Here is a 20,290-nt window from a genome sequence, read left to right as displayed (position 1 = left end):
AAAAAAACATTCTTACTTATTTAATTATAAGAAAAGACTGTTTTTGCCTTAAAACAGGCTTTTGAAGACCAAAGTTGCCTCTCTGTGGAGGACATGTGTAAATATTTTCAAGAAATATGTTGAACAAAGGGCGCAGTGGTTAACACTCTTGCCTAACAGCAAGAAGGTCCCCAGTTCAAGTCCTGGCTGGGGGACCTGAAACAGAACCACCATCTCTGTGTGGACTTTGCATGTTCTCCCCGTGCATGCATAGGTTTTCTTTCGAGACTCCTCCCACTGTCCAAAAACACACTTCATAGGTTAGTTGGTTACTAAATTGTCCCAAAGGTGTGAATGCGAGTGTGATTGTGGCCCTTCATCAGACTGGCGACCTGTCCGGGGTGTCCCCTGCCTTTTGCTCACGAGTGGCCGGGATAGACCCCTGCAGCCCCGTGACCCCGAAAGGGACAAAACCGGTTTAGAAGATGAATGTTGAACAAAGAGACATGAATCATTAAAGAAAATAGCGTAAATGGTTACTTTGTTCTGACTCCTCCCAACAATTATAGAACAGAATAAAGTCTTAGTTAATCTTAAGCAGGGAAATTGAACTTTTCAGTGGCTTACAACAATAAAAATCAAAGAAACTAGCAGATAATTACCCGGTGATAAGGAGTAAAGAAAATATAGACAGCAAAATGTAGTTGTCTGTTTGTTGACATAATTTTAGTTCTCTCTTCATTAATCCTTTATGCTTCCTGATGGCAGCAAACACACAAGTGAGGAAAAACCAGATTGACCGTCAACAAACCCCAAAACAGACTACAGACGGTTTCACAGAACATCAAACTAAAGCTACTGCACCCAAAGTAACTGGAGCTAAGAATTAAGGCTAAAAGTCTGGACCCACTTTGTCTTCCGGATCTGAGTCTGAAATCCAGAACACAGATTTAAAGTCATGGCTGTCCAGATAAACTAGGGACGCCGCAATTCTTGGTTTAAAGCCAAACCACATGCTATGACATAGAACAGAATCGTGGAGGAAAGTCCATCTATACTATATATGCTGGCAAATGTTTTTGTTGACAGTGTCAAACATGTGTTGTGCTAACTTTAATGTCTCTCAAGGATGAGTGGCAAACAATTCAAGGAAGAAGTCGCTTTGACTCAAGTTCAAGACATTGTCGCCTGAGTGAATAAGAACCTTCACCGAAACAACAGTGGGCTGAACCGAAACCGAAAATTATAACATCCTTAGTATAGGCCAACTGCTTATTAACAATTACTTTTTAGCAAATGTAAGAAAAAAACACACAAAACCTATCAAAACAGTGACCCAAAAAGCAGGATTTAAGCCAAATTGTGGTGAAAGGGAATCGTTGGATCCTCAATACTTACACATATTAAACTTCATAAATGATCTGAGACAGATCACTGCATATTAGGGGTGTAATGATTCAATTTACCAACAATTCGATTCATATCCTAATTTGTGGTTGACGACATGATTCATAGTCAGTATTGGTTTATTTAATTCTCTGACCTAAAATGGATCCAGATCATCTTCATCCAAACTTCCAGCAGTGAGACTCAGACAGAAATTCCTGCTACTGAACAGTGAAGTTTTCCAGATTCCTTGGATTTCTTCCAGATCATCAAGTGTAAATGAAATATGTGTCCAAACAAACATGTAAACAAGACTGAATGCAAATCCATTCACATTTTAGTTTCCTAAAGTTCAGCCCAGTGTTTTTTTTCCACATCCAAAGAATCCAAAGGGAACATTCTTAGAACATTCTAGCACACTGGATGGTCACATGACTTTGTTAAATTCAAAGTGTTTCCACACGTTGGACTGAAATGATGGACTGATCCGTTTTTGCTGTCATCACATGCATGTTGTCTGATGCTGTTTTCACATAACAGTAAAATAAATCTACAGTGTCTCAATCCAAAAGGTATTTTCCAATATCGATATAATCTATTTATTTCATCCTGAAATCATTTTTAATTCATAGCTGACTTCAAACAGATCAGTCTGTTGGATTGTAGGAACATGAACTGATGATGTTGATTAATCGTTACCCCACTACTGTGTGGATTTCAGTATCCTCTGATCACACAGCTGAGCTCAGATTCTAGTCTGCACCTTTTCTGTGCAAAAACCTGAAGCTTCTTCTGACTAGAAAACCAGAGCAGCAGCAGCCCAGTGAAACTGTGGTCAGTGATGGGTGGTTGTGTGTGTGTGTGTGTGTGCGTGTGTGTGTGTGAGTGCGTGCGTGTGTGGCGGGGTGTCTGCAGCTGTTCCACACTAATGAAAACAAATGATTAGGGTGGCGAGAAAACACCAACTTGGTCATAAAGCAGGTGGTGGTTCTGAGCAAACTGACCCTGTCACTGCAGGGTGATGGGTAGGGGGGGTGGGCTATCCACCTCTTTGTGTTTGAAGTGAGGGAAACATTAACCACCACCTGTCGGTTAGGAATTCACTTTGTTAGATTTCTTTTTCAAAGCATATATTTACTTTAAGTTGGGGGAGATTTAGAGCCACGAATGAAAAAGAATCTAAAACCTGAACTTTAAAACGCATTAAAACAAACTTTTAATGGCTACATTTCTGAGCTTGCTTGCTGTATTTCATCCTCTGCCTGTCCTCTCTCATCCTGTGACGATACTTTAATAAGTCTGAGTGTCCCCCCGCCTCTGTCTCCTCCTGTCCTGTCAGCTCTTTTCCCTTCCTGCAGCCCGGCTCCCTCCTTCCTGGCCACTTCCTTCCATAAACAGATCACGGCCAGCGCCGTCTCTGGACTCCAGCCAAGAGGCTGGTTGGCCTGAGGTAGGGCTCTTTCTCCAGGGCAGAAGTCTGGGAAATCTTGCTTTCCCTGAGAATTCCTTCGGGTGCCAAACTGCAGCTTTGAGAGTGTGTGCAACTCCGGAAAAAACTGTTGGAATGTTTATTTGAACCCAATAAGAAATCACTGTAAGATCTTCAAATCTCCAAATTCAATATTTCCTTCACGACAGAACACAGTTGTGGACCATGTTCAAAAATGGCTTCCTGTCTAAAGACAGAGCTTTAATTGCATCTGCATCTTCAGTCATCTTTAGTCTTTACTTTTATGTTGAAGAACATTGTTTTTTAAGTATTCCTTTCAACCTTTTAGTCCACTATGATGAAAAGGTTTTTTTAAAAATGTTCTTGTGATTTTTATTCTGATGATGGAGGAGATCATAAAGAAAAGTAATATAACATTTGCATTTCTAAATAGTTATTTATTCAAATTGTTGTGAATCAGGAGCAGACGAAAAAATGCAACTTGAAAAAGATTGTATTTGTTACATGGATGATACACAAGTCCTCTGCTTGGATTCGGACGCATCCACAAACAGATCCATGGACATCTCTGTTTTCCTGGTCTGAGCTGTAATCTGAATCTAAACTGGACGGCTGGATGGCTCAGATATTGTCGTTGTTTCTGTTACACCGGTGATGTACCCCAGGGGTGTGAGGGGCTGTAAGCTAGTGGCAAGGCTTGTAAACAGACAGCTATTAGCAACAGCTAATAAACTTGTGCCACTGTCACAGAAACCATGTCCTTGAAAACTACATCTGAATATTTACTAATGCATTTTACTAACACAAGACAGTAGTTTAGAAAGGTTTTATATTAGGGTTTTATTGATGCAATCGTAAATGTATATCTACCACATACATTTCTTGCAAAGTTTAAGAGGATCAATTAAATTAGACTTTGATACATAACACCAGTGTAATGATTAGCCAGGACTCCAATGCTAGTCGATTTAAATACTTGAACTGCTGCTCAGTCATTTATATCTCTGAGTTTTACCACCAAAACCAACAGATAAAACCACCAGTTTTACCTGTTGAGTCATTATAGAAAAGGCTCATGAGCTTTGATAAGACAAGCGAGGCATCATGGTCGTTAAATGCTTTATTACAGTCATTTTCATTAACAGCAGATAGCAAAGTTTAAAGTAAGGCACAGAGCAATGAACTGCTACCTATTTTCATCTAGTTAAACATTGGTGGTTACTTTGAAAAAGCATAGATAATGACTCGTTAAGTGTGCCCCATATGTGGTAACTATCAAAGTTAAGTAAGTGTTCAATGTTGTACTGCTCAATTCTGGTTTCTACTTGCTGAACAAATGAAAGAAATTCAGAAACCTTAACCTCATATGTCACTATTCACAACGTACCATTTAATGCAGGATTTCACTTTAACTTGCATCACCTTTAAAGAATATTTTTTATGTAATTTGAAATAAACTCAGGCATGATGGGGTTAACGTTGATCTGAATCTCTTCAGGGCAGGGGGTTTCTTGTGTTAAGCTCAGACCTCTCCTGATCCCTCATATGTGTGTGTGTTTCATTCTCCAGCTCAGACTCGAGATGTGATGAAACAGTTTGGAAAATTGTACGAGCAGCAGTACGCCGTCGCCCTCTTCAACAGTGTTCGCTTTGAGATCGAAGGAGGCGGAGGAACGCAGTCACAGCTGCTCCACAGAAAAGTGAGTACAGTGTTTGACTCTCTCCGTTTACCATTTTAAAAAACCTGCAGTTTACTGAATGGATAGAAACATTTGCACCCAGCAGGTTTAAATCCTGGTCTGGTCATGTTCTGCTCATTGACTGTATACAAGAACTGGACCGAGTGAGTGTCATGCCACCCGTAGAAAATGGTTTACTTCGGGTTCCAACCAATTGAAGTCAATTCAGTTGTCATTTTTCCACGGTACGGATGCCGCCATGTTGGAACCAGAAATCGCCAGTAAGCAATGACAGGTCCGATCGGTCTGAGGTTCTGTGGCAACCACTCTCTCCAATTAAGAGCGGGTTTGGGAGAATCAATCAAACATTTTGAACATTCACCATTAGACCATCTATTTTTATTCAGGCAACTGATTGGTCAGTTTATAATAAAAATTACTTAAACTACAGAAAAAATATCACACAAAAAATTAGGATTATCCTGAACATGTTAAAAAAAGCAAGAAGTTCTGCTGACCAATAGAATGACTGAGTAATAGATGTTTATTTCTCTATATATGGTTGGATGGTTCTCAAAGCCAGCGAGTACTTCCTGTTTGGAACGCGGGGGGGGGGGGGGGGTCCCTCAGTCCAGTTCGCATTGTACATGCTCAAATGTTTTCTGTGGCAGCAGAGGGTTTAGTATTCACGTTTACCAGGTGTGTTTGCAGGTTGTGGTACAGAAAACTGAGATCTAGAGTCAGGGCCATTGCAGACTTATGATTGGGAAAAGGAACTTAAAAAAAACCTCATGTTTTGCAAAAATACTGATAGTTTTCATTCGCAAAGTCATGAAGGAAATAGTACTTTAGTATTGTACTTTTAAAAAACTGGATTTAAACGTGATCAGACTTTTTACTTAATTTTTACTGTCATTATCTCGTTCAATAATGACAACAGTCTGTTTTAATTATGGAGATAAGAAACCAAACAAATATTTGACACCTAAATAGAATTAACATTTTATCCTTCATTCTTTTGCCTAAACTTCTAAAATTCCTGTGTTCCTCCTGTTTGCTCACTTTTACAGTGTTCAGTGTTTATGAAGGTTTTCGTTGATCCGGGTGTTGGTCAAACTGTGAAAAAACAATTTTTTGGAAAATCAAAATCTGTTTGCTAATATTTGGATTTCAATTTATGTTTGTTGTTACCCGTCAGACACAATGGCTGCTTTGTGCTTCTGAAGTTAGTCTTGAACAAAAAAACTTTCTATTGTAAAGTGTAACAAGCGATTTATGTTTAAAGCTTTTAAGAGTCTCTTTTCTGTCACTCACAGATCCCATCTGATAACATGGTTTAAAAAAAAAAAAGAATTGTAGCCATAATATAGTTCAATAGTACTATAAACAAAATACTGCCAAGTGGCCATACAATAGTACTTTTTGGTATTTCAAATTTCCTTTCAAAATTAAAACGAAAAAGGAAATGATTTATTTGATTTTCAATTTTAAAGCAGACATAAAAAAAGCATGAATTTTTCTCTGTTACATTTTGTTTGTCAGGAAAAAGATTGCAAGAAATTCAAACAAAAAACTCAATTTAATATCTCTAAACCCAGATGTTTTGGCTTGTAACCATGGTGACCAACCTGGGCCTGGGTAACTTAGTTCTCAGCACTTCCCATTGGTGTTTGGATGGATCATTACAATGGCTTTGAACCAACACTCAGACATGTTTTAACATATGACTAAATTATTGGCGTGCTCATCATTACTGTTGGTATGTTGCTGCAAATTGTAGAAGCAAGAACTTCTGGTTCAAGGTGATGAAAATACATTCAATTTTTGCAGTTTTTAAATTTTACCATTTCTTTATTTATATTAGAAAACGTAACTAAAAACCACTCATGTCCTCTCTTTAATAAAGACTGATATAACACAGTATGCAAATATGTATATATATATATTCTAATTTAAAAAAAAGTACTTTCCTTTGGTCGTCTTTTTTTTGTGCTTATGTTAAGGAAACTTACAGTTCCAAATAATCCGTGGACTGAAATACCAATAGTAATGTTTAAACACCAGCCCTAGACAGCGTGGTAAATACAATACAGACCAAAAGTCTGGACACACATTCCCATTCATTTGAGTGAGAAGGTGTGTCCAAACTTTTGGTCTGTACTGTACATATTAGAAATGTGAGTAAAGATTTATGTGTGATACAGAAAAATGTGCATGAAAGAAGTCCACAATCTTTGGCGGTTAGGCTCTGGGCCGATGGCGTCATGCGTGCTTGGAATGAACTAGGAACATGGATATATAAACCCTGGAGTCAAGGTTAGAGGACAGACTATTCCAAAGCATTGCTCCAGGTGGAGAACGTGGTGGTAGAAGGCAAGCGAACCGTCTAGAATGCAGAGAGATTGGCTGAGAAGAAGGGCGGGCTGTTTAGCTACTAATTCAACATGAAGGCCTATAGCTCATGTCACACAGTTGCACTTTATCCACAGATGAAATTTTGGTCTTTCGCGATACATGATTCGTTAGTGTTTCTTGCGCTTGTCAGTCGTTAATGTGCGCAGATGTTCATCGAGAGTTTAGTTCGACGGGTCTTTACTTGAATTTGTTTTTTTTCTGTTATAAAATCTTTGGTAGGTTGAGACCGATGCAGTTCATGCATAGTTTACATAGTTTATATGTAATTATTACGTGAATCATTTGCAGTAATGCGTGATTTTTGTGAGATGCAAATCATTCCACGCATGTCTACGTATGTCTAACAGACTTTTCACGCATGCACCACCGATGTATAATTTTCATATTGCGTATTCAGCGCACATATCACGTCAAATTATGTAACTGACGAACAAATCACTAATAAGTTGCATATACACGCCGCAATGATCACACACAGTTCATGCACGATTGGAGTATTGTGTGACGTAGCCGATCTTTCGCCCCCTCCAGCAGTCTATACAGAGTGTGGGGTCTCCTGCTCCCCCTGTCTGACTCGTCCGGGAAGGGGGTCAGGTCTTTCGTGGGACGGTGTCTGGGGAAGGCTGCCTGGCCCGTCTCACGGATCAAAACTGGTGTGGACCAGAGGAATCTGATTGTTAAATTAAAACAAAGCATCGCTGGGGCCTGCGGCGGGTGCTGACCATGGTGCTGACGCGATGCGATTTCTGCCCAGGGAATCATCTGAATGTCAAAGTGCCTTAATTGACAACAGCATGTAGAGTGACCAAACAAGCCAGTGTACCTGTAACTGAGGTAGATCTTCCTCATTTGGGCCGAAGCTTCACCAAATGCACCTTTGCTGAAAACGCTGTCACTCATTTGTGTTAAGGTGACGCTAAAATAAAGAAAATCTGGAAAAGCTGCGTTGCTACATCTTTCCAAGACTTTTCCTGACGCTCAAAGTGCCAGGACACAACAACAGTTGAGTGTGTGTGTGTGTGTGTGTGTGTGGTGGTGGTGGTGGTGGTGGGGGGGGGGGTTAACCACCTGATACACTGCCAATCAGGTGGATCTGCCACATATCAGTTCATCTATCCGCAAATGTATCTTCTCCTTTGATCTATTTGATATGTTGAATACGTTTTATGATGAATGACAATACCTTTGCGCTTTTGTTACTGTTTTTTGGTGTTTTTTTGTTTGTTTTTGAGGTTGTTTTGTCATTTTTAATTCTTTAGTCAATTGTGTATTTTCGCAGGCCGTCACGTTGGGGTTGACAATGCATTGTTTGGGTGGGGGGGGGGACGACATTGCACTCCGTGCCCATGCCTATATCCGGCCCTGCTGTGTCAGCACTGTGATGTTTGTCCTGTGCCTGTTTCTTTCCTTTAAAGGGGGGGTGTATTTTATCCCAGACAGGAAACCTGGAAACAGAGTGGGTGGTGTGTATCCTTGAGTCAACTCTCCTCTCTGACTCTGAATGTTTGGAAACTCCTCTTAAGATTTAAGCTTCTTGCACAACTCAGGGAAGTTTCTTCCTGAAACTTGTCATTCTCACACCCACATGTGTCATCTATTCTCCACATTTGTGCTGCTAAACAATCTCCCATTGTTGACTGAATCTTAGCCTCACATCCATGTTCAGGTTTTAAATGCGATTTCTCATCTTGCAGGACCCTCTGGCAGGCCACTGCATCTTCTCTGGGAGTCTCTATCAGTACTTGGAGGAGACTCGGAAATGGAGGGGCCGCTTTGTGTCTGTGACTAACAGCTACACTCTCAGCCTGTATGACAGCCAGGCGGTAAGTGAACGTTACGTGTGTCAGAAGAGCCACTGGTTAGCGTTAGCTCATTGAAGGACTGCTTTTCTACTGTTGACATTTTCACCAGGTGTGACATCATCAAATCATTTGAACTCTACTCAATTATCTGTACATTAAAGATTAGCCAATAAATGAAGAATATATATAAGCTTCATTTGGAAGTCACTTGGGAAAGAATTTGGGTTGAAAATCTTTTTTTTAAACAATGTTAGTGTGGCATGCTTGTAAATGTGCCGTTCCCCTGTTGCTCACACATTTTTCACTGGAATATTGGGAAAATGTAATACGTGAGTCCGTGGTTCAAGCTGAATGAGAGAGTAATTTTATTTGTTTCTTTTTATTTAACCTTTATTTACCCAGGAAATGTCCCATTGAGATTAAGAATCTATTTTTCAAGTGAGTCCTGGCTTAGAGAAAGCGATAAATTACATTTACAATAAAAATTAAACATTTAAAACATAAAATAAAATAAATAAAAAGAAGATATAACATATGATATGAAAATATTAGGAATGTGGGAGTGGTTTACAAAATAACCTATGCTGCCAAGGAAATCCTAAACTTTACTTTTGCCAATTCTTCTAACATAAACCTGTTTGTCACTCCCAGGTGATCAAAGCATAAACTGGTTGCTATGGAGCTAAAACCAACAGAAAAGCTGCTACTTTGAAAAAATTAAAAAAGTTAAAAGGAGGAAATGGAGGGGCAACGAGGCTGGCCCCTTTGGCTTTTGTTTTATTTCTTATTGGAATTGTAATTATTATTGAATCATTTTTGGAGACAGGTTTGAATTCAGAACAAGATGCTTAGTGCTCAAATGTGAGGTGTGCTGGCCTCATGCCCTCTGACCTCACTAAGGTCCACTACGGTGCAGATTCTGCTGTGGAGGAGCAGAAACATGAACTGCTTCACTGTGCTAAAAGCTCCAGAGCAGCATTTTACTTCTGTTTTTCCATCAGACGTGAAGTCACACAGACTGTGATAGCTGCAGACACTAGTAGTAGTAGTAGTAGTCTTTTTTATTTTGGACTAGTGAAACAAATGTAAAATAACAGAATAAGACAAGAACGAGACAAAACTTGCAAAAACAAGAAAAGGACAAGTAAATTATACAAAAAAAAAAAAAAAAAAAAAATTATATAAACACCAGTCCAAAAGGGAGTGAGAAGAAGACACTGGCTGAGGGAACAGCTTTCAGACTGCTTCATGCTCCTTCAGAGTATAGTGCACTCTTAAGAAATTGGAGTCTTTGGTTGTGTCATGAAAATGTCTGTTTGTTGTTTTGTCTGGCAGTCTGATTTTCTCCTGAATGTCCTCCCCCTTCCTGAGTCCTCCTGTGTGAGTCACAGCTGCACTGAGTTAGTGATTATGCCTGTATTTAAGGTGTGGCTTGTTCTGTGTTTGGTGCCTGAGCGTCTTCGTACCTTCTCTAGTTTGGTCCTGTATTAAATCCTGCTCTAACTGAGGATTTGTGTCATGTCCTTCCTGCTTCTGGGTTTCTTCCCTGGCCACTCCGTTACATTACGCTCAGGCCATGTCAAACCCAGCAGAAGGACCACAATTGTGAGACTCACCACGGCCTGCCGCTGAGGAGATGTCTGTCCTTCCCTGTGATTTGAGTGACTGCGTTTCCAGCATTCAGCAGCTTCATGACCGGCTGTCACATTTGGAGCAGGCTCCCCATATTCAGTCTCCTTTTCCATCTCGGATGATCCGGTTGGGCTCACCAGAGCCTTTTGATGGGACAGCTGAGGACTGCCGGCCGTTCCTCACTTCCTGTCGCCTCCAGTTTGACTTCAACCCAAGTGAATTCCCCTCCGAGCAGAGCAAGGTGGCTTTCGCTCTGAGTTTTCTTACTGGACGAGCCAAGCGATGGGGGTTGGCAGAGTGGGACCGTGCAACTGACCTGTTTCGCACGTTTCAAGGTTTCTCTACCCAACTCCTCACGGTGTTCAACCCGACCACACCTCACCGAGCTGCCGCTTCTGAGCTCCTCCGTCTCCAGCAAGGAGCCGGCAGCGTCTCAGATTACGCTGTGGAGTTTCGGATTCTAGCTGCCAGCACCCGCTGGTCGGACGATGCGCTGGTGGATGTTTTCCTTCGGGGTCTCTCCAGCGCGCTCAAGGACGAGTTGGCAGCGAGGGAGGTTCCAGAGGACCTGGAGGAGCTGATCAACCTGGCTGTGCGCATTGATCGGAGGATAAGAGAGCGGGGCCTGGAGCAACGTAGCATTTCAGGCTCCTGTTCTCCGCATCGCCTGGGTGACTCGCCACTTCGTTACTGCTCTGGTGCTCCACATCAGGTGTTTACTTTTCCCCCCAAGCCTATACTGCTGAGGTCTGGTCGACTGACTCCGGCAGAGCGCCAGAGGCGTATAAGGGAGCAGCTGTGTCTGTATTGCGGGGCTCCCGGACACTTCCTGCAAAGCTGTTCGAAGAACTCCAGAGAAAAGGCAGAACTGGTGAGCTGTATCTCCTCTTTTTCACCACCTTCAAGGCCACATACCAAGGTTTTGGTTGAACACGCTGGAGTACAGGAGGATTTTGAGACATTAATTGACTCCGGTTCTGATGGAGACTTAATTTCTCAGGAGGTGGTGAGAACACTCATGATTCCTGTTGAGACTTTATCTCCAGCCTTGGAAATTCATGCATTGAATGGTTCAGTCATTCACAGGGTCACTTCACGCACTGTGAACATTAAAGTGTCTGTGTCTGGAAACCACACTGAACTTATGAGGTTCTATGTTGTAGAGAACTTAAAACCCACTGTTATTTTAGGTTTTCCCTGGTTATGCAAACATGCCCCTCATATTGACTGGTCTTCTGGGCGGGTATTGTCGTGGAGTTCTTTTTGTTTGTTGAACTGTCTTTCTGCTGCTACTGTGCGTTCTTCTGTTAGTAGTCAACATGCTCCTGATCCACCAGATCTTAGTATTATACCCTCTGTATATCATGACCTGAATGCAGTATTCTGTAAAGTCCGAGCTAAGTCTTTGCCTCCCCATCGTCCATACGATTGTTCTATCGACCTTCTACCAGGAACACATCCACCTAAAGGACACATCTATCCTCTGTCTCCACCTGAACGGAGGGCTATGGAGGAGTATCTGCAGGAGAGTTTGCAGGCTGGAATCATTCGACCCTCCTCCTCTCCAGCTGGAGCCGGGTTCTTCTTTGTGGCCAAGCGAGATGGAGGCCTGCGGCCTTGCATCGACTACAGGGGTTTAAATAGCATCACCACCCGGAACACTTATCCTCTCCCTCTTTTACAGACCGCGTTTGATCTGTTGAGTGGCTCCCAAGTCTTCACAAAACTGGACCTCAGAAATGCATACCATCTGGTTCGCATACGAGAGGGGGATGAGTGGAAAACAGCTTTTAACACTCCCAGTGGTCATTTCGAGTACCTAGTCATGCCTTTTGGACTCACCAACGCACCAGCAGTTTTTCAATGTTTGGTCAATGATGTTCTAAGAGACATGATCAACAAATTTGTGTTCATCTATCTTGATGATATTCTGATTTATTCTCCAGATCTTGAGACCCACGTGCAGCACGTCAGAGCCGTTCTCCAGCGCCTTCTCGAGAACCAGCTGTTCTGTAAAGCCGAGAAGTGCGAATTCCACACCAAGCAAACACGGTTCCTTGGTCATGTGGTTTCGCCAGGGAGTGTGCTGATGGACTGCACCAAGGTCAAAGCTGTTCTGGAGTGGCCTGTTCCCTCAGGTCGTAAACAGCTCCAGCGCTTCCTTGGGTTTTCCAATTTCTACAGGCGCTTTATCAGAGGCTTCAGTGGCGTTGCTGCACCCCTCCATAAACTCACATCTGCTAAGGTACGTTTTGTCTGGAACGAGGGGGCCAATAAAGCGTTTACCGAGCTTAAGAGACGTTTCTCTGCAGCCCCCATTCTGACTCAGCCTGATCCCTCTAAACAATTCATTGTGGAGGTGGATGCGTCTGAGTCTGGGGTGGGGGCTGTTTTATCTCAGAGGGCGTCCGATAATAAAGTCCATCCCTGTGCGTATTTCTCCTGCAAGCTCACTCCTGCAGAGAGAAACTACGATATTGGGAACAGAGAACTGCTGGCAGTAAAACTGGCTCTAGAGGAATGGCGTCATTGGTTGGAGGGGGCTGAGCAGCCGTTCTTGGTCTGGACTGACCATAAGAATTTGGAGTACATTCGGACTGCTAAACGTCTAAATCCTCGCCAGGCAAGGTGGGCCCTCTTTTTTGATAGGTTTAACTTCACGCTGTCCTATCGTCCTGGGAGCAAGAATACCAAGCCTGACGCTCTGTCACGCCAGTTCCAGCAGCAGGAGGAAGAGTCTGAGGCTCCAGCAGCGACCACAACTATTGTTCCTCCCCATCTTGTGTTAGGATCCACTCGTTGGTCTCTGGAACGCAGAGTGAAGGCTTCGGTTTCTGATCCAGCCACGATTCCAGCAGGATGTCCGGCTGGACGTTTGTTTGTTCCTTCCACTCTGCGCTCACTGGTTTTGAAGTGGGGTCACTCCTCTCGTCTGGCATGTCATCCTGGAGTGACCAGGACCAGTTTCCTAGTGGCGCAACGCTTTTGGTGGCCCACTATGTCCTCTGACATAAGGGCTTTTGTAGCTGCTTGTCCTGTGTGTGCCAGCGTCAAAACACCGAGGACTCCACCTGCTGGTTTGTTGCACCCTCTGCCTGTGCCTTCCAGACCTTGGTCCCATGTGGCTATGGACTTCATAACTGGTCTACCCAACTCTAGAGGTAAAACTGTTATACTCACCATCATTGACAGATTCTCTAAACTGGCACATGCTATACCCTTGCAGAAACTACCATCAGCCAAGGAACTAGCCGTAATCGTTTCCCAGCATGTGTTTCGGTTGCATGGACTTCCACTTAACATTACCTCTGATCGTGGTCCACAGTTCATAGCAGCGTTTTGGAAGGAGTTCTGCAATCTCCTGGGGATCAAGGTCAGCCTAAGCTCTGGATTCCACCCCCAGACCAATGGCCAGGTAGAGCGGTATAATCAAGACCTAGAGACGACCTTACGAGCTATGTGTCTCAAGAATCCCAGGACTTGGTCATCTCAGCTTCCCTGGGCTGAGTATTCCCACAACTCCCTGAGCAATTCCTCCGGGTACTCGCCTTTTCAAGCAGCCTACGGGTATCAACCACCTCTTTTCCCTCACCAGGAACAAGTAGCCTCTTCTTCGGGACCGGCTGCATTCGTGAGACGCTGTCGTCGTACTTGGAGCAAGTACCGACTCGAGCTTTTACGGAACCAGGAGAGGCTCGCGGTTGTCGCAAACCGTCGGAGGTCTGCTGCTCCAGCCTATAAGGTGGGAGACAAAGTGTGGCTTTCCTCAGCGGATGTTCCTTTGAAGGGAGGAACCAAGAAGCTGCTTCCCCGCTACATCGGGCCATACTCTATCACCCAAATAATAAATCCTGTGGCTGTTAGACTGGAATTGCCTCGCTCTCTGCGAATCCACCCAGTATTCCATGTCAGCAAGTTGAAGCCAGCTAGAGACTCGCCTCTTCAACCTGCTCCAGTGCCCCCTCCAGCTCCTCGTTTCGTGGGTGGTGGTCCAGTCTATGCGATCAAAGCCCTACTTGCTTCCAGGCGAGTGGGTCGGGGCATACAATACCTTGTCGACTGGGAGGGTTACGGTCCTGCGGATCGTCAATGGGTCCCGGATCGTCACGTCCTTGCCCGGGACCTTGTCGCCCGTTTCCATCGGGACCATCCTGACCAACCTCGACGTCCGTCTGGTAGCCGGACTTAGAGGGTGGGGTTATGTCATGAAAATGTCTGTTTGTTGTTTTGTCTGGCAGTCTGATTTTCTCCTGAATGTCCTCCCCCTTCCTGAGTCCTCCTGTGTGAGTCACAGCTGCACTGAGTTAGTGATTATGCCTGTATTTAAGGTGTGGCTTGTTCTGTGTTTGGTGCCTGAGCGTCTTCGTACCTTCTCTAGTTTGGTCCTGTATTAAATCCTGCTCTAACTGAGGATTTGTGTCATGTCCTTCCTGCTTCTGGGTTTCTTCCCTGGCCACTCCGTTACAGGTTGGTTAAAATATTGGATTTCAGCCGTCATCGGACATATTAAACCTTGTTTGATTCTGTCTCTTTGGGGATCGTTAAACAGGCTCACGACCGGGGTCTCCAGTCGAGGGTTACCATCAACTGTGCCGGGTACAGGGTCCTGTGTTCGATGGAGGAGTACATGGATGTGATCCACAACAGCCTCCCAGGTTGGACAGAAAGTGATTCATACAAGCTGAGAACATGAAAACCTGTGACAAAACATGCCAACATCAGTCAAAGTTGGTGTTAGTCGAGAATAATCAACTATGAACAAAGACAACGATTTTTGTCATTTATTGTCGTAGTTCATTTCCTGTTTCCAGGCTTGTCTCTATTTGTCTGCATGCTCTGCCATAATACAGCATCTCAAACAGCACAGAGTGGGAGCTTGGGTGGAGCTGTGCTGCCAAGTGAAATGCAAATAAAGCAGCTAACAGATTCAGATTACAAGTCAAATAAAGAACATTTAGAAGTTCATTGGCTGAAGCTAGAAAATAAACAGAACCTCAAACTGATCAGGATGTCAGCTGCAGTGGACGATGCAGGAAAACTATGTAGCCAATTCTTATTCTTAGTTCTTAATTCAATTCTTAGTGTTATGATTCAGTTTATAGTTTTTTAAACTTGTATATCTTCATTCCTCAACTGCTGGTCTACTTTTAATCTACCATTTCACATGTATACAGTCACGTACTTAATGCGTTTAAGTTTAAATATGCCGCAGTGACAATGACGCCTCAAAATCTGTTTTTCTTTTCGTCCAGCAACTCCACCACTAAAAGTATCTGCCACAGCAGATTAGGTGCGGGTCAGAGGACTCACAGGACAAGCTAATATTTTCTGCTTTTATTTCCATCTATATTTATTTCAGACAATAGTGCCTCCAAACGTGCTTGCAATCATTTTTTTTCATGTTATTTTTTTTTGTAATGCAAGTTATTCAATTTATAAACTGACCAGTCAGATGCCTTAATAACAGTAGGTGGTCTCACGTTTGACATTGGAAACGTTTGATTGACAGATTTCTTGTAGCCCGCTTTCAAGTGGGCGGGGCCTTCAAGCAATCTCACTTGCGATTAAGGCTGTGTCACACATCCACTACCTACATTTTGTGCATTTTGCATGGATGAAAATTGGGAAAATACGTCTCGTTTTAAATCCTTTTCGTAAAATGTTCACAGGCGTGTCATGAACTAACCACAGAGAAAGTACATTTCATGGAATTCATCAGTGATTTGTGCTTCAATTAAGCAATTTTAACGTGATTTGTGTGCTGTCTACGCAATATAAACATCATACATTGGTGGTACATGCATGAAAAGTCATACGTAGACACATGTCAAAACGGTTGTTGAAAGCCACAAATTTGCGTCTGCATCTCGCAAAAAGCACGCACAATTGGGTTAGATTAATGTAATAGTTGCATATAAACTGCATCAAATAGGCAAAAACTGGGAAATTCTCAACGGCCCAAGAATTCGGAACAAAACAGAACTCACGTAAAGACCCCTTGGCCGAAACCCTCGATGGACATCTGCGCACATCAACGAATGACGAACGCAAGAAACATTTAGGAATTGCGTACATCACACATGCATCACAAAGACCAAAATGTTGACTCCGATGGACTTGGACCAATCACTGCTCCCTGACATCGTCGGGTTCCAACATGGCGGCTCCACATCCCAAACAAAAATGCTGACAGATTGGACCATTTTCTGTGGATGATGACATTCTTACTTGGTCCAGTTCTCAGAAACAGTCAATGGTCTTTACCGAAAGCGGTGTGTGTAAAAGCAAGTCAATCCAGATTTATTTAAAACTCACAAACTTTAAAACTCTGACCTGTAACGCCACACATTAAACTTTCGAGACTCAGTCTCATCTGATCAGGTACATCTTGAGACATGGCTCAGTGAGAGTTGTCAAACGTGTTTAACATAAGATGTTTACCTAGACAATTGTAGTAGTATGGAGTTTCTTTTCCGCCTGGCACTATCGTGTGGCCATCTTATAACAGTCACTCCATCTTTAAGATGGAACCCTCTTCGTGCTCATAACAGGGTAAAAGCCACTCTTAATGTGACAAGATGTCAAGTTTTGAACAATGTTAGTGGAGCAAAGTAAACACTGGCCACTGTGGAAAAACTGCAAAAGAATTTTCACATAGAAGAAAGAATCCATTACACCCAGCCTAAAATATGCAGAATACATGATAGTAGTGATGATTCTACTGCCTTAAATGGAGGCTTTTATTTTGGAGAGAAATGCAACATTTCCTCTTTTCTTTTATAATGGAGAGTTGAAGCTACATTGAACTGCCTGTTACTGTGAAGTGAGGCCTCAGCAAAGACTGGGGTAGCTAATAGGCCACAGGGGGCTGTGGGGGGGAGAGGGTGTTTAGTTTCAGATTTCACACAAACAATTCCAGGTCGACTGAAATGATAAGGCGAGATTTCCTCCGTGTTTTTGGGTGGAAGACGCTCCTGGTCCTGTGATTCTTTTACATGTTCCTCACAGTCTGTGTCACATGTTGCAGATATAAAGGCCAAAGTGGGAAACCGTCCGTTCATCAAGTTGGACAACAAGTTGCCCCTCATCCTGTGGCACCCCTACGCTCGCCACTACTACTTCTGCGTGGTGACGGAGAAGGAGCAGAAGAAGTGGCTCGCCGTGCTGCGGGACTGTGTCAGGCACAGCAACAACGGTACGACACAAAGACGCACAAACACCGTCAGGTGTGCTACCTCCGCCCTCCTCTTCTTTAGCCGGGTTTTGGACGTGGGTGTGTGAGTTTATACTGCGAAGCCTTTAAATGCCACCTGAGTGAGCAGTGAATGAAGGCTGCGGCAGAAATGACGTGGACTTATGTTCCCATGTTCTCATGTGGCTCGGGTTACTGAGTGAGTTGTCACTGTGGGAAACATGTCGAGTATTTTGCTCATCCCAGTCTGTGAGCTCATACTCCGCCTCGTTGCTTTCTGTTTTGCTCAGGAGGCCGTCGGTCGGTGTCCCATCTGAGTTTCCTGATGTGTCAAAGCATAGTTTGGTTGTTTACAGAGAAAATGATCTCACTGCTTGAAGCATGAAATCCTAAGCAAGTTGAGGGAGTAAAAAGGAAAGTGAGTTATGGGAAAAGAATCAAGTTGATAAATATCTGCTGCAGTTTCGCTTTCTGATCTAGGCTTTCATGCTTTTCATATATTTCTTATGTCACATACTGGTGGTGGGTGGAAGAAATCCAGGGCCTCCCAACTGTTGTGGAACTGGTTGGTGGAGTTTAAAATAAATGTTTGAATGGATGTGTCAGCCTCTGACCTCAGGTGTTAGTGTTCAGGCATGCTTTTCTCCTCCTCACAGAGCTTTCTGGAGGGAGCGAACCATCCGGGTTTGGGAGATGCTCTTGTTTAGGAGACACTTTTACAACCTTTACAGAAGCCGGTTTCAGGAGGGCGTGAACCTATTTTTGATACATCTTTTCTTGTTCAGACGTGACTCATGTGTCATTGTTTTGATGTGCTGGAGGAGCTCCAAGGTTATTGAAAGGCTTTTGTCTCACCTTCCTGTCTTTGGTATTTACGAAACGAAAACGCTTTCCAATTGATCTGGACCAGCAACCAAACACTTTGAAGGACTGGTTTGTTTGAACGGCTCTCCTCAGGAGGAACCCCCCCATAGATGACTAAATGTGTCTAACCTGAGAGTCAAAAGCATAAAGATAACAATCCGTATGTTCAGGTCTTCCTTGGGGAACAAGCTCTCACAAGCTGATGTGGAAAAAGTCGAGTTTTAATCACCTTTGGATTTTAAGCGGCTAGATGCCCGCTTTATTTTTTTAAGAATAAATCGTCAGACACATCAGGGATCAACACAACAAAAGTCAGAGCAGTCACGCAGCAAGATGTTGGCTCATAGACTCAGAAGACACTCATGTTAAATATCATATTTCATATGCATATTGCATCTGGTTATTCAGGTGCTCCACAGCACACAAAAAGGTACTGCAGAGGTACTTTTAAAACCGGGCAATAATCTTAATTCACAAAAAACATTTACACCAGGTCATTTGTAACATTTTGTTTTAGTTGTTTTTCCTCTAATTGCACTGATGTGGGACAGTTTTCCAATTTTATGGTACTTTGTACAAAGGATCACTGTGCAACGACAATAAAGATTTAGCTCTTCTTATCTTATCTTCAGCCTCAGGTCTGCCCTTCTGATCATTAGGATGCCTGGTCTGGGGGTACGAGGTAGATGGGAACTTAAATCTTGTCGGCTGTTGTTACAGTAATAGGAGCCATTGTTTTTTGTCACAGATTTCATGCGTTACTGTAAAGTCATCTATTTTCAAAGCGTACCCAATGGTCCTTTAATTATGATTGTCATTTTGAAGCAAAATAAAAAAACTGCAGTTTTCTAGGACATAGGTTCTGCAGAGCGGCAGGACTGTTCTGTGAGGGTTTGTGTTCTGGGATGCTCTCCTCTCCGGAGTGATGTTTGCAGTGGTGGTCTTCTTATAGGGAGGGGCTTCAAACAGAGCTGCTGTCTTTGGGAGAACAGTTTCAGTGCTGCTGACCTCTTTCTGATGTCGTTCCAGTGACATGAAAGGCAGGGGGAAATGGAGAACACCTCCGGGGGTGTTAGCATTTGACGGGGGGGCCAGTGAGATTCTGACTTCAGTCCATGAGCCAGACGTCAGCTGGTTTTCAACCGAGGCCCAGAGGAAGTAGATGGACTCACTTTAAGTTGAGCTTGCTGTGTGTTTGAGGCTCTAAGGTGATGATCTGCCATACAGAGCTGACCTGCTTCTCCTGCTGTAGACATTCTTCCTGCACGTCACAGCGTCTGGAGCTATTATGAACTACTGCAGCTTATTCTGTGGTTGAAACGCTGAAGCTTCATGCAAAGCAGTTCTGCAGAAGAACACGGAAGCGTCAGCTGGCCCTGATAATTGAAAACCACAGATAAAACATTTACAGAGGAGGATTTGAATCCACTTAAGTGCTCTTTGTTATGACCTTTCCAGTACAACATGGAGCTTCTGGTTTGCATCACTTTAACAGCATGTTTTGCAAAGTTCTCTGCTAATCAGCATCTGGTCCTCACGCCAGCGCAGCAGGAAGCCAGTGTGGAAGGTTTTACCTCACAGACAGAACACTTTCTGTGTACTCATCGTAATCATGAATCGATTTCATCGTAAACCGTGCAACTTACGTTGTCTTTACAAACACATTTTGATGCACTCACCACACACGCAACGATGGCACGTCCCATTTTTATGAGGAGCCTCAAGGGAACAGACACACCGGTGGTCCCCTGAAGATGCAACCCCTCCTCTCCATGACACTCTACAGCCCGGAGAACCCAAAAACCCGCAGCACCGGTACATTTCAACCCTCTGAGGCGTTCTTATCATAAAACCTTCTAGAGACCAAGAAAACTCTGAACTCTAGCAACTC

General features: G+C 43.3%; 1 protein-coding gene across 4 annotated transcripts in view; it reads left to right on the top strand.

The window, feature by feature from the left end:
* The window catches only part of niban2a (niban apoptosis regulator 2a), a 98,926-nt gene that overhangs the window by 63,990 nt on the left and 14,646 nt on the right, over positions 1 to 20,290 (top strand). For 3 of the 4 annotated variants that reach the window (XM_078955643.1, XM_004075107.5, XM_078955642.1), the window contains exons 3-6: positions 4,385 to 4,515; positions 8,604 to 8,732; positions 14,893 to 14,998; positions 17,371 to 17,538. In XM_078955643.1, coding sequence (XP_078811769.1) covers positions 4,385 to 4,515; positions 8,604 to 8,732; positions 14,893 to 14,998; positions 17,371 to 17,538 — 534 coding nt within the window. Of the gene's footprint in view, positions 1 to 2,677; positions 2,816 to 4,384; positions 4,516 to 8,603; positions 8,733 to 14,892; positions 14,999 to 17,370; positions 17,539 to 20,290 lie in introns of those variants that run through there. The other variant, XM_020707875.3, reaches the window with a different exon arrangement.

The sequence above is a fragment of the Oryzias latipes genome, chromosome 12 (genome assembly GCF_053564925.1).
Source record: "Oryzias latipes strain Hd-rR chromosome 12, Olatipes_Hd-rR_3.1".
Classification (NCBI taxonomy): Eukaryota; Metazoa; Chordata; class Actinopteri; order Beloniformes; family Adrianichthyidae; genus Oryzias; species Oryzias latipes.
The sequence above is the reverse complement of the archived record's forward strand: the minus strand, read 5'-3'. Positions and strand labels throughout refer to the sequence as shown.